The sequence below is a fragment of the Lethenteron reissneri genome, chromosome 51, assembly GCF_015708825.2.
Source record: "Lethenteron reissneri isolate LAM-NWPU_2019-01 chromosome 51, ASM1570882v1, whole genome shotgun sequence".
In the NCBI taxonomy this organism is placed as follows: Eukaryota; Metazoa; Chordata; class Hyperoartia; order Petromyzontiformes; family Petromyzontidae; genus Lethenteron; species Lethenteron reissneri.
This window is the reverse complement of record NC_083829.1, coordinates 6,732,687-6,746,856: the sequence shown is the minus strand read 5'-3', so window position 1 is coordinate 6,746,856 and position 14,170 is coordinate 6,732,687. Positions and strand designations below refer to the sequence as shown.

The 14,170-nt window shown below is 51.1% G+C and overlaps 1 protein-coding gene across 2 annotated transcripts; it reads left to right on the top strand.

Moving 5' to 3' along the window:
- Positions 1 to 1,999: 1,999 nt before the first annotated feature.
- Positions 2,000 to 14,170, top strand: GNL3 (G protein nucleolar 3). 2 transcript variants are annotated; one of them, XM_061572736.1, is made up of 16 exons: positions 2,000 to 2,079; positions 3,260 to 3,318; positions 4,249 to 4,404; positions 4,708 to 4,818; positions 5,232 to 5,297; positions 5,989 to 6,118; positions 6,599 to 6,699; positions 7,168 to 7,465; positions 7,889 to 7,976; positions 8,293 to 8,476; positions 8,628 to 8,770; positions 9,523 to 9,653; positions 10,825 to 11,159; positions 12,520 to 12,583; positions 13,286 to 13,368; positions 13,441 to 14,170. In XM_061572736.1, the coding sequence occupies exons 1-16, from the start codon at positions 2,067 to 2,069 to the stop codon at positions 13,555 to 13,557; spliced, it is 2,079 nt and encodes a 692-aa protein (XP_061428720.1). In that variant the 5' UTR covers positions 2,000 to 2,066; the 3' UTR covers positions 13,558 to 14,170. The 2 variants fall into 2 exon arrangements, with proteins under 2 accessions (XP_061428720.1, XP_061428719.1); XM_061572735.1 differs by having other exon boundaries at positions 13,286 to 14,170.

Below are 14,170 nucleotides of genomic sequence, written 5' to 3'. Positions count from 1 at the left end.
GGAGTTTGAAAGTTGTAAAATTGATTGCTGGGCGACAATCCTCTTGAATAATCGAGTAAACGATTATACTGCCAACGTCTAAATAAAAACGTGTTCAGTCCGTATTAACCCAGTAAACATGGAGAAACGACATGGCCACAAATGAGAGCTCAACGAAGTGGCTTATCGTGTGGAAATTTATAGCAGCCGCATACTCTAAACGCAAGTTTCTAAATGTGGATGGAGGGAAAAACCGGAGGACCCTGAGAAAAAAAAATCCACGCGACCACGGTGAGAGAGAGACACGCAAACTCCAAATATACAGCAGCAGGCGTTCAGGGTCGGGATCGAACCCACGACCTCCTGTATACCAGGCGAGGTAGTTAACATCTCCTAGCCACCGTGATGATGATGATGATGAGAGACACACAAACTCCAAATATACAGCAGCAGGCGTCAGGGTCGGGATCGAACTCATGACCTCCTGTACACCTGGAGAGGTAGTTAACATCTCCTAGCCACCGTGATGATGATGATGATGGAGACACGCAAACTCCAAATATACAGCAGTAGCAGGCGTCAGGGTCGGGATCGAACCCACGACCTCCTGTATACCAGGCGAGGTAGTTAACATCTCATAGCCACCGTGATGATGATGATGAGAGACACACAAACTCCAAATATACAGCAGGTGTCGTCAGGCGTCAGGGTCGGGATGGAACCCACGGCCTCCTGTACACCAGGCGAGGTAGTTAACATCTCCTAGCCACCGTGATGATGATGATGAGAGAGAGACACGCAAACTCCAAATATACGGCAGCAGGCGTCAGGGTCGGGATCGAACTCCACGACCTCCTGTACACCAGGCGAGGGAGTTAACATCTCGCCACCGTGCCGCGTCCAGAGAGCACACATCCACCGCGGAGATGGAGCGATGGAATGCCAAGCTCATCGAGTGTGAGGGGTATCGGGGAAGTCTTTGGGGCTTCTTCCTCCAGCAGTTGCTTGGCCGTGGCTAATGATGCAAATCGATTAGTTAAAACAAATGTAACTCTCTCACGTGTGGCTGAAACGCCAGACTGAACACACTAACGTACGGTGCCATGTCAAATTAGACTTACGTCACCCTTGTAAAATAAGACGGCACGCGTCTTTTGGTGTCTCGTGTTTTCGCCTTTGGGGCCGTCCATAAATGACGTCACGCGATTTTGGACGATTTTTGACCCCCCCCCCTCTCGTCACACGGCGTCACAAAAAGTCAGACCCCCCCCCCTCACATATGACGTCACAAAGCTCTGCCCCCCCCCCCCAAAATCATATTTCCATTTTGAAAATAAAACATGCTTCAAATCGCTTTAAACTATTGCCATTGTAGTGCGTATTTAATGTGGCGCTGCACTCTGATGTTGTAGGAGAGAACATTTAATAAAAAGTATATTTAATTAAGTAGAACGTGTTGTCTATATTCATTTAAAGTTGCGCATTTTTATGTGACGTCACATTTCTCCCCACCCCCTTCGTCACACATCGTCACACATATCTAACCCCCCATAGGTTCGTGAGATCATTTATGGACGGCCCCATGTCTCACGAAATCCAACTTGAAACTTGACACGATGGGAATATGAAAAGTCTAAATGGCCTCATGTGAATTTCAAACCCGCCATTTTTATATAAAAAAAACATACAGCTGTGCTATGCTACACACGTGTTATTTGATCAAGCTATTGCAATATGGTGATACAAACATTCAAGTAATCGTAATACATTACAAAACATACTGTACAGGAATTAAAATTAAAACATGAAAAAATATGAATACATCGAACACCGTGATTAAAATCAAAGTATATATTCGTGGCAAAATATTTGAACATCAATAACCATTTTGCAAAAAAAAACATTTAAAGCAATTAATTATTTACGCCAAGAGTGGGAATCGAACCCGCGGTCTCGCGCGCTGCCCACCCGGCGAGCACGTGGCTCTCCCCCCTCCACCCGCACCCAACGCTACATCCAGTTCCGGGTCAGGGGTCACAACTTCCTCCTCCAACCTAGGCGACCACGTTGCCTCCTCCGCTGCAGCCATGAAGAGACCGAGTAAGTTTCGTCGCCTCGGCAACTCGCTCCTCCATTACATTCGCGCCGCCAGCTCCCCGTTGGCGCCGTGGAGGGGAAGGGGACGAGGGCCACGGCCGGCGACCTTTCAGACCATGCTCCCCACGTGCTCGTAGCGGCCCTGGTGGTGCAGGATAGGCCGTGCGGTGTAGGCCCTTGCACATGGAACGCTCAGCACGAAGGCTGTTGGGGGTTCTTCGGGTCGCTGTGATGCGTTAGGGGGACCCTTACGTTGGGTTATTACGTTAACTGTTAATTAATTTAATGGATGTGTTAATTGAGAATCCCAATTCGTGTGTTTTATTAAGGTGGGTGCATCCGTTAAGGATCGTCATCGTCAGTAACCATGGTCAATCCACTGTTGGGTGAAGGCCGTCGCCTCTGGTGTTGGGTTTTAATCTCACCTGCGAACATCACCAGTGCGATTACACTGGTCAACAACAACAAAAATTTCTGGCCTGGACTTTTGCAGCTGTTTTAGACTAATTTCAGGGTGCTGATTCCAAATCTGAGCTCAGATTTGCTCTATCACATCTCATTTTATGCTATCGGCATACCCCCATTTTCATTGATTTTACCCGAAATTAACTATCACTTATTATTGCAAATTGTTGCGAGTCAGTGACTGCTTTAGCGTTAAAATATGGTGCTGTATTTTTAGGATAGTGTGTTTATAATATAATTTTATGTAGATATCCACATTGAATCTTTTTCTTCTGCAGTTTTTATTGAAAATGCAATATTTGATATCTCAAAAACCTGATGGGATAGACAAATACTGATGCCAGATTTGGAATCAGCACCCCAAAATTACCTTAAAACCGTTGGAATACCTTATGCCAGAAAAAGTGTGTTGACCAGTGTTATCACCCGTGTCATCACGTGCGATCATCATCCGTACCCTCACTTCCGACCATGACCCGTGTCATCACGTGTCTTGCTCACCTGCCTCGTCACGTGCTTTCTCACCTGCGCAATTATACTTTTATGAATGACCCACATCCTCACCTGCACTCGCTTGCGTCGCCCCACCTGTATAATGTAGTTCCCAAAGATCTCACATGTGCTCTCGCCCATGTGATCGCAACTGCTCGCTCTCATCTGCCGCGCCAATTCTCACCGCGACCTCACCGGTATCTTCTCGTCCGTACCCACCCCGCAGAGCTGAAGAAGGCGAGTAAGCGCATGACCTGCTCCAAGCGCTTCAAGATCCAGAAAAAGGCAAGGAACGGTTTCTGCGCGCGACCGGAACGAGCAAGGGAGGGGAAGGGCAGCTGCGTGGTCATTTGCGAGGAGGTTCAACTGATTGGCTGCTGGGCTGGCCATCTGCGGAGTGGTGGCGCAGTGGTTAGCGCACTGCGCTACGTACCCGATACCTGAGCTCGATTGCCGCTCACGACCAACGTCAGTGACGAAAATTTTAATTGCTCCTGGGACTCTTTGGTCGACTCGGCCTCAAATGAGGACCTGGTGTAGTGTATAAACATCACTCATAAGCAACGTTTTTGGGTTAGATCGCGTTATTTATAAATGTGTCGTAAGCCTCCACCACCCGACAGGGCCAATCAGCAAAAAAGTGTCACGTTGACAAAAGACAAATAGTTCACTACTTTAGCCCACCGGTGTGTTGAAGCGTGAAACCACAACATTTACAATTTTTGAGCACGACGTTTCGCTGGTAATTGCATCCAGCATCATCGGGCAATGCCGAAACGTCGTACTCAAAAACTGAAAATGTTGTGGCTTCTTGCTTCAATACCGGTGGGCGAAAGTAGTGAACTTTTTGTCTTTTGTCAACGTGACACTTTATTGCTGATTGGCCGTGTCGGATGGTGGAGGGTTACGACACATTTATAAATAACGCGATCTAACCCAAAAACGTTGATTATGAGTAATATTGGTCGCGAAAGCCTACGTGTATAAACATCACCACTGGAGAGATAACAGCGGCCAGGCGTGGTGCTGATCACACTACCTCCTAATGCCTCAATAGCCTGTATAGGCTACACGGGGGATATTCGTATGTTTCCATGTGTTTGCGCCCGTATGCATGTATTTGGGAGTGTGCGTGCTGCGTCGGGTCTATGTACCTGTCCACTCACGTGATTAACATCTTTTGTGTACTTCTCTCCGTTCCCACGCTCGACCCAGGTCCGCGAGCACAAGCGCAAGCAGCGCAAGGAGGCGAAGAAGAAGGGAACGGGGGCAGGGAGCGCCGCGCGACGAGCTCGCAAGGACCCCGGCGTGCCCAACTTGGCGCCGTTCAAGGACGCCGTCCTGCGTGATGCCGAGTTGAAAAAACAGCAGGTGGGGCCCATGGACGGACGAACGACCGGGAAACGATGGAGAGCATCAGGGGCGCCGTAGGGGGTTGAAATGTCCGAACCACGGTTGGGGGGGGGGTAGGCTCATAGCAGTACAATTTCAATCCAACATGGATCTTTTCAATCGTCTTTGTCCGCCACAATTTAGTCCACTCCTGAAGGAAGAACTTCCACAAGCCGTCGCCCTCTCGCACAGTCCTGCGCACTAACAATCCACCTAGCGCAGGCAAACAAACTCGTGCTCATCTGTGTGTTCATCTGTGCGTGTGTCTCTGCGTGGGAGCAGGCCGAGGAGCTGAAGGTGAAAAGGAAAGAGGCGAGGCAAAAAGAGCTGCAGAAGAAGCGGGATGAGCGCAGTAAGAGAACCGAGCGCAAGACGGATCGCCTCTCCACAAAGGTGCACACACAAAGACAAAGATCCCCCGTATAGCTTTCACAGACTGTTGGGGCAAGTGCTGTTAGCGAGCACCTATGAAGGCTGGCACGGTACACGAGGGGGTGGGTGGCCAACACCACGCCCAGCCGCCTTTGTCTCCCGAGTGGCAATGTTTACACACCACATCAGGTACTCATTTGAGGCCGAGTCAGCCTTAGGGAGGCCCAGGACCGGTTCAGGTAATCGTCACTGAAGTTGGCTGTGAGCGGGAATCGAACCCGGGTCGCCAGGTTCGTAGTGCAGCATGGTAATTGCTACACTACCGCTTCCCACACGGGTACACACACGCATGAGTACACATGAACGAACAAAATCATGCAGACGTGGGGCTGTGGTTACGCTGTTTGAGCATCTGTCTCTTTGTCTCCGTACAGGACCCCGTGGCTATGAAGACAAAACCAGAGGCTTTGAACAAGAGGCTTCTGAATGAGCTGCACAAGGCAGGTGGAGCGATCGGGAGGGTCTCATCATCGTCATTAGCAGCAGCAACACCATTGTCACCTGCCTCACATTCATTGGACGTTAAAGATCCCGTAATGTTATTTTTTTTAAGCAGGCTATGTGCGATATCGGTCAATATTTAAAAAATTTACTTACAAATCACCAAGTTCAGTAAAAAACTCATCCATTGCAATTGTGCATTATGGGTGAAAGTATATATAACCAGACCTTATTATCAAACAGCATTTCCTTCAAAGAAATGTTCTTCTGGTTTTGACTATCTGGGTCTTATCAGCAGTGCATTGGGTAAATCCGCTTAAGAGCCATAGAGCAGACATCGTCCCTGACTGACACTACTGTATCGGTCTGTGGCGCATAGCTCATCCTTACAGCAGCGGCTCTTGGCTAACCATTGAACAAAGACGGTCACCGCATCGCTCCCTTTCAGATGGGCTTTTGCGGCCGTCTGGAACGCTCTTCCGTTATTACAGAACGACCGGAGCAATGCACTTTTAAATCTAGATTGAAAACTCATATTTTTGAGAACTGGTTTTTGTGTTTAGTTTGTTGTCCTTTCCCCACACTTCTGATTAGCACGGTCAGCTATGTGCGATGCGAAATAATTCCACGAATGGCAGATGTGCTAATGAATTGATTTGTGTGTGCGATGGTGGCGGCGGTGCTGGGCAGGTGCTGGGCTTGGCGGACGTGGTGCTGCTGGTGCTGGATGCGCGCGACCCCCTCGGTTGCCGCTGCCCCCAGCTGGAGCAGACGGTGCTGGAGGCGGGGAAGCCGCTCGTCTTCCTGCTCAACAAGATCGGTGAGCGCCACGATCGCGTTCCCTTTTTCACCGCACACGGCCGCCTAGAGCCGGCGACGTCACCAGCGTTCGCAGTCGGCGCAGGTGCAGCCCTGCAACCGCTCGCTCACCACCACTGCTCGCGAAAGGGCTCCCGTGAGAGGGAGATCGATAGAGGGTTCCTGCAGATAATTTTTCGTCTAATCTTTCACTCTGTGCCAGACGGGTTTTGTAACACGTCTGTTCATCATGAATAATTATCATAATGCAATCATCGTGAACGACAGCCCTTTGTCAATGCACTGCTGGATGAAGCCCTCTCCATGGCATGTTGGTGATGGGGGTTGAGTATACTTCACCACGCTGGTCACTGCCAGTGAATGGAGAGTGATATCCGGCCCAGTCTATCCTCCCCTCTCTCTTCTGGCCATGGTTAACATTCCTCTCCCACTGCCCCCTGCCCTTTTTGTCTCTACTCTCCTGCCCTCCCTCTGCCCTCAGACCTGGTGCCAAAGGACAGCGCAGAGAAGTGGCTCGGATTCCTGGGTAGGGAGCACCCCACCGTGCTCTTCAAGTGTTCCACACAGCTGCCGGGCATTGGGGTGCGATACACTTGGCACCGCCACTCGCACTTCTGATCCATTACTTGCACTATCACTCGCACTACTGCTGCACCATTTGCACTGTCAGATCAGATCACAATATTTCTCCTGGAGGAATCCGATGAGCCATGAAGCTTTTTTTCATAGATGTCACTTACACTACCACTCGTACTACTGCTGCACTACCAGCACTATCACTTGCACTACTGCGGCACCACTTGCATTACCAGTCACACTACCGGTCACACTACTGCTTGCATTACCTATTACCTTTCGCAAAGTGTCAAGGTCAAGAGGTCATCATGGCCCAATGCCTTTGCTGTTGGTACCACACCTCGCCATCGCTTCCTTCCACCTGCTAGTGCCTTTTCTAGTCCAGTACGGCCACAAACGTCAACACGAAACGGGAATGCCACGGTCCAGTTGACGGTGATTGATTGGTGCTGTCGCTTCGCTGGCACGGTGCAGGTGAAGGCACAGCTGCCCGGCAGTGAAGTACTGGTGAGCCGCAGCGTTGGCGAGGAAGCGCTCATGGGGCTGCTGCTCGGGTTGGCGCAGCACCACCACAGCCCCATCTCCAATGGTGGCAGCGGCTCCAAGCGCTCCAAGCACGCCACCACCATTGACACCGCCACTACTGACACCACTACCGCTGGCGAAGACACCGAAGACGCTGCCGCCGCCGAAATTGCCGCGACCGCAGAAGACCCCACCGCCGCCACCACCCCTGCCGTTGCCGCCACCGCAAGCCGGGTGGCCGTAGTAGGTGAGCATGACCGAGACATCTCCCCGCAATGGCCCGCATATTTCGCCGTGGCGTGTCCGATGCGGCCATCTGACGCGGCGCATCTAAGATTCGGTGGCCTGCAAGTGCGACCACGAATACAAAACCATCGACCACAATACCCCGCTGCTGTCTTCACTCCTTTAAAGGAGGAATAGACGAGATACATTCTGCTTCTGAACAAACAATTGAGTGGATAACAACATCTAAAGTTACATCTTTAATCTGCTGTTGTTCATCCAAGATTTTGCCGTGGCGGTGTAGCCCCCCCGGATTCAAACCCAGCATATCAGCGGTGCCGGCACAGCGTCTGACCGGGCCTCCTTGTGTAACCATGAAAATTGCCTCCGCCCCGCCCCGCTCACTCATCCCCACCGTTTCTTTCTTTCCCGTGTGCCGCGCCAGGGTTTCCGAACGTCGGCAAGAGCAGCATCATCAACAGCCTGCGGAAGACGCGCCTGTGCAATGTGGGGCCCAACGCTGCCGTCACCAGGTGTGGCCCGACACGTAGTGCTTCGCTCATGTAACCGCGACCCGTGACCTGAATTTTATTTTTCTTATTCTCATGAATAAAGCTTCAAACTCGTGTCAAGACAGCGCAGCGTCATTACCCTGAAGATAATAAGTTTTAAGTTGCGAATATTGCAGTGTTTAAATGCTGCCCACATGTCCCCACAACCGCGCTACCCTGCAATCGCACAACCTTGCCGCTGTACAGACCTGTAACAGCGCAACCCTGCAACCGCGCAACCTTGTCACGGTGCAACCACGTCACCGCGTAACGGTGTTACCACTGGCGCTCCACACAGGGCCATGCAGGAGGTGTGCCTCAGCAACCACAGCGTGCGGATGCTGGACTCGCCGCCGGTGCTGCCGAGCGCCGACAACGCCGAGGTGGCGCTCGTGCTGCGGGGGCTGCACGCCAGCGGCGTGAACCTCGCAGACGCCGTGCGCAAGCTCGACGCCATCCTGGAGCGGTGCAACATGCAGCAGGTGCCTCCCCGCGGCCGCCCGTCGAACGGCAACACTGAACCCGGCGGTTCGAGGCAAACGACAGACGGCACCATCATGGCCATTCCCGATGCGTTTTTTGCGGCTGCGCATGCTGCTCGTCGCTAAGTTAACCTCCCGTCCGCCATCACAGATCATGCTTCACTACATGGTGCCGGATTTCTGCAACACGAGCGAGTTCCTGGAGCTGCTGGCAAGGCGGCGCGGGCACCTCAAGAAGGGCGGCGTGCCGGACCACGCGGCGGCCGCCAGGGCAGCCCTCTCCGGCTGGCTGTGGTGCGTGTAGCGACACGCTCACGCAACACACGCATACAACACACGCAACACACACGCAACACACGCACACTCAACACACACACTCAACACACGCACGCAACACACGCAGCACGCACACACGCAACACGCACGCACTCAAAACGCACGCAACACGCACGCAACACACGCACGCAACACACATGCAACATACACATTCAACACGCACACACGCAACACACACGAGACAGGGTAGTGCTCTCCAGCTAGCTGTGTGGCGACACGCTCACGCAACCAACACACGCACTCAACACACATGCAACACACACGCACTCAACACGCAACACACACACATGCAACACACACGAGACAGGGCAGTGCTCTCCAGCTGGCTCTGGTGCGTGTGGCGACACACACACGCAACGCACACACAACGCACGCAACACACGCAACAGAATTAAAGGTTTTCGTATCACCTGAATAGGCTTTTGGGACAAGTGCTGTCAGCAAGCACCATTGAAGGCCGGCACTGCACGCCAGGGGATGGGTGGCCAGATATTCGGCACAGTTTTTGGTCACGAGCGTGAATAAAACTCGGGTCACCGGATTCGTAGCTCAATGCGTAAACCACTACCACCACCATTCCCCTTGTTTGTGCATATATATGGACACAAAGGCAAAGCGCTAACCAGCTGGCTATCGTGTGTGTGTGTGTGCGTGGGCAAACGTGATGCAATCGGGCTGATGCGACGCTATCGTTGTGACTTGCGTCGCAGTGGGAAGCTGAGTTTCCACACGAGCGTGCCGGCGGATCTGGCGGTCACTGAGACCACGAAGAAGTTGGAATCCCCCCCGCTGCACTACGACCGTGCCGCGCTGGACACTGCCAACGCCGACACGCTGTCACGTGAGTCTTGACCGTGTGCCACGGTCCCTTGCCCACATCCGCTCGCATCCCCCGCATGTAGTTTGCCGCGGTCCCCCGTGTAACCCACATAAGACGGTTGGCGCAAATGATCCTTATGGCGGTTCCCCGGGGTAACAAATGATACAAAATGGCCGAGGCAATTACATATTTTATTTTTGGGACACTATTTTTTTCCAGGGGTGTACTTAACTCCGCTACTGGGGTACCAATCAATCCGAAATCAGTGCTACTCCGCAATGTCGAAACGCCAAACAGCATAAAAAATCCGTTATCGAAAAATGTAACTTTGACCAGTGCATCGTGTATAGCTCGTCGGGATGAGTTTGATTGCCGCATCGCCGACCATCAACAGACTAAAAAAGACTGCATCACGGACATTGTGCGAGAGCCGGGGTACTGTGGTACCCCAGGGTACCGGGATAAAGTTCAAATGCCGTTATCAAGCACCTGTTAAGCCCGTACAAACACACCGACGCAGAGACGTACGAGCTAGTGTTGCCGCAGCATTATATTTTTTATTTTTCATGATGAAATGATGAGTTACAATAATAGTTTCCCATTACTGCGTAATTAATGTCATTGTACGATTTTATGATCGACACTTTCCAACGAAGGTCGAAAGTGTCGATGCGTCAGCTGTGTCTGCCCTTCTGCCTTGTCCTTCTGTAACGTGGGGTACGCGATAACTCGCGTCAAGATGACCAAATCCAAATTCAATGTTCGTATAAAGTTGCATCGCTGTTAAGGGTTTATCTGAAAGGAAACTGGCCAAATTGATAAAATCAATGCCCCAGTAATCGGTAATAAAACCATGGCAATGTTGTAATAAGTGAGCGGTAGCGCAATTGTTGAAGTTCAATGCCCCGGCCACCATTTCTGATAGCCAGGTCGCTTCTTAAAAAGAGCGATATTGCTCAGTGGGCCTTACCTGCTAACATTTTTTAATTGTTCAGTTTTAGTTTAAATGCCCGTGACGACATCATCGCTCAATTGGGATCACACACACACACTCAGCAGCAGCAATCATCGCCAAATACTGGCAAAGTTAATATCCCCCAGGTCACTATTGCATCAGACTCTCCTGGGCTCCTCAGACCCCTCACTTGGGCAAACAACGTCAACTTGAAACTTTTCTTTCGCGCCCTTGCAGGGTGCCGCTTCCCCATGCCGGCCGGGAGCATCGCTGTGAAGGGCTACGGCTCCACCAAGGGGGTCCTCAACGACCTGGAGCTGCAGCATCTGCAGCAGCAGCAGAAACAGCAGCAGCAGCAGCAAGCGGTAACAGCCAGCGCCAGCAAAGGGCAGCAGCAACGGAATGGAAACAAAGTCGAGAAGGCCGAAGACAACAAAGCCGAGAAGATTGAGGACATGGCAATAGATGAGGAAGATGATGATGATGACGATGATGAGGATGATGATGAGGACGATGATGAGGACGATGATGATGATGAAGACGATGATGATGAAGATGACGATATGGAAGAGGTGGGTTTATTTCTGTTCTGCACTCAGTCAGAGCCTTTATTTAGCAAGTTGAGAGCCCAAATTCAAAGAGACTGAAAGCTCAAATTAAATATAATTATCTAAAATAAAGAAATTATTATCCGCCAAAGAATTTATATTTATGCATTCGTATTATTATAGACTAACCCTGATCATAGGAATGTTCAAATCAGTAAATGAAGGCAGCAGCACCGCCCTATACTAAATAATTATTTTCCTTTTCTATATCCACTGCTGGATGAAAGCATACTTCACCACGCTGGTCACTCTTGGTTGGTGAAGGCGGGGGGGGGGTTAGGGGCCCAGTGTTTGTGCAGATCTCGCTCGCCACTGATGTTGGCTATGGGCGGGAATCTCACTCGGGGTCGCCGGGTTCGCAGCGCGTGGTGCACGAACCTATATTTGACTCACGGGGAGCGGCGGTTAGCCGCGCCCGATTTCTGGCTGCCGCCGACACCACCATGGCCACCACCAGAAGTGGCAGAGAGTGACATGGGAGCCCGTCCTGGGACTCGCCCTCCACGTGTGTGGACACTCCACGTGGCCATGGTGCCCAGACACGTTAAGCCACTCTGTTGAGCTGTCATTTGTGGCTGGGTCGCTTCTGAAGATAAGTTAATACCTCGGTGGACTTTACCTGGTAAGATTAAAAACAAATGTATTTGTATATTTTAAGTGATTTGTTCGCCTTTCCAATACTTCCTGCACTCAATGTCGTGTTATTTGTTGTAATGTTCTAACCCCGTGTGCCCCTGCTGGACATCTGTGAAAAAGAGCTTTATAGCTCATCGGATTCCGCCAGTATAAATAAATATTCTGTATTCACTACTCGTCGAGTGGAGCAAAGCGTAGCTCTCGGGCAAACTTGATGGGCGAAGTGCATTCAAATCACCGACGTAATGTATTGTAGATGCAGAATTACCGAGTGCTTTGAGAGGTGTAACGTTTTTGCCGAGTAAGGAGTTACAAATAACACATTCCTGCGGAGGGAGCTGGTAGGAACGTTGGGTTGCTCGGTCAATGGCCAGGATCAACGGCGGCGTGGTGTATTCCGCAAATATGGCCGACTGTGAGGGCGGGCACAAGCTGGCGTGAGTAGGTTAAACGTTGAGTTTTATAAGGGCACCACGGGATGACCAGCCCCTCCACACCCAGCCCACCCTCCCCACCCAGCCCCACCCCTCCCATTTTTGGATGCACAATGGATGGACACAATAATCCCCTATGGGCTGATGGAACCAGGTGGTTCCTACCAGTATGAAGTTACGTGATTAAATTGCACGAACTTTGGGTGCTGCCCCCATGCCTGTTGAGTCACGGTGCGACGTTGTTGCTTTTGCAGGTCACGGCGGAGGGGAATGGAAAAGCGGCGATCGCTCCTGGGCCTGGCGTTGACAGAGATCACGGTGAGACTGGCAGGGGGGGTAGGGACTGTGGGAGAACCTGGACCGGACCTCGGCCGCTGTTTGCGACACCGCGAGTGAAGGGGGTCAAAGGGTTGCCATCTGTAGTTAAATCTGAACGGAATCGTCGTCGGCCATGATCTATCCGCTGCTGGGTGAAGGTCTCCCCAGGGCGTCGCCATTCCTAATGGTCACACGATTCAACAATCCCCACCTAGTTCGTGCACGTGAGACGCTAAGCCATAATATAGGTTTTTTCGGTATTCTTTGGTTCTTTCGGTAAAGTCACGTAGATAGAAAAACTAAAATAAAGTGAAATTTTTTTAAAATAATTTTATTCGTTTTATTATTTCATTTTATTATTTTTATTCACTTTTTAATATTATTTTTCGATCTACGTGACCTTACCAAAAGAACCAAAGAATATGTATTCCTGCAGTTACTAAAGTTAAGTCAAAATTTAGTTTTTTTGGGTTAGATCGCATAAATGTGTGTCGTTAAACCCGCCACCACCCGACACAATTAGTAAGGTTTGTCACGTAAACAGAACGTGGCCAATTCGTTACTAGCACAGAGCTAATCCACAACATTTACAATCCGAAAATGACGTTGAATTTAATCAAAGATTAACCAAGTAGGTCACCCACAATGCACTGCTCACCGGTAATGAGCTGCTTCTCTCCCGTGGCCTGTTCCTGTTTGCAGGAGCCGTGACGAGGACACCACTCGGCAGGACGCGAGCTGCTACCGCTGCTGCCGCTGCTACTCCGGCTGCCACAAAGACCGCTCTTCCGGCTGCCACAAAAACCGCTACTCCGGCTGCCACAAAGACCGCTCTTCCGGCTGCCACAAAGACCGCTGCTCCAGCTGCTGCCACAAAGACCGCTACTCCGGCTGTCACAAAGACCGCCCCTCCAGCTGCTGCCCGTGCGCCTAACGACGACAGTTACGACTTCGCCACGGACTTCTACCTGTGATGGCCGGGGTTGGTCGCTGCTTGCGCCTCGTTTCCACGGGACGGTGAATTCAAGTCGACTCGCATCCACCTCCAGTTGGCCCCCTTGCTCTCGTGGTACTTGAGTTGATGGACAAATCGAGTCTTAACAAAAAAAGCGGGGGGGAAAAAAATTCCGACAAGTTAACATTTTATGTTTCACCATAACGTGTTCGGTGATGTGAATCCCCTCCGGCCTCGGCTTGCATTCTGACGTCGGGGATCCGGGCAGAGCCACTCGGAGCGAAATCAGCCCAGAGAAATCGTCTAAAAAAACTACAGGGATTGCCGGGTGACTCGGGTTTGTCTAAAGAACATGAAAACTCTGTGTTAGGTGGGGGGGGGTCAACTCGGTTACCAACTTGAGTTCTGCATTCATTTAAACGCGATACGATAGGCCTCGGTCATTGCCTGTGCGCGCACACGCACACACGTGCACACACACACACGTGCACACACACGCGCGCACACACACACACGTGGTGCCTCTCAAAATGGGGACTGTGCCAGCACCCTGGCAGCCACCGATTCTCCCGTAATATGTTCTGCTCCTTCTGTGCGTCCGTTTTTATTTTTGCCAATAAAGTGAAGCTGTT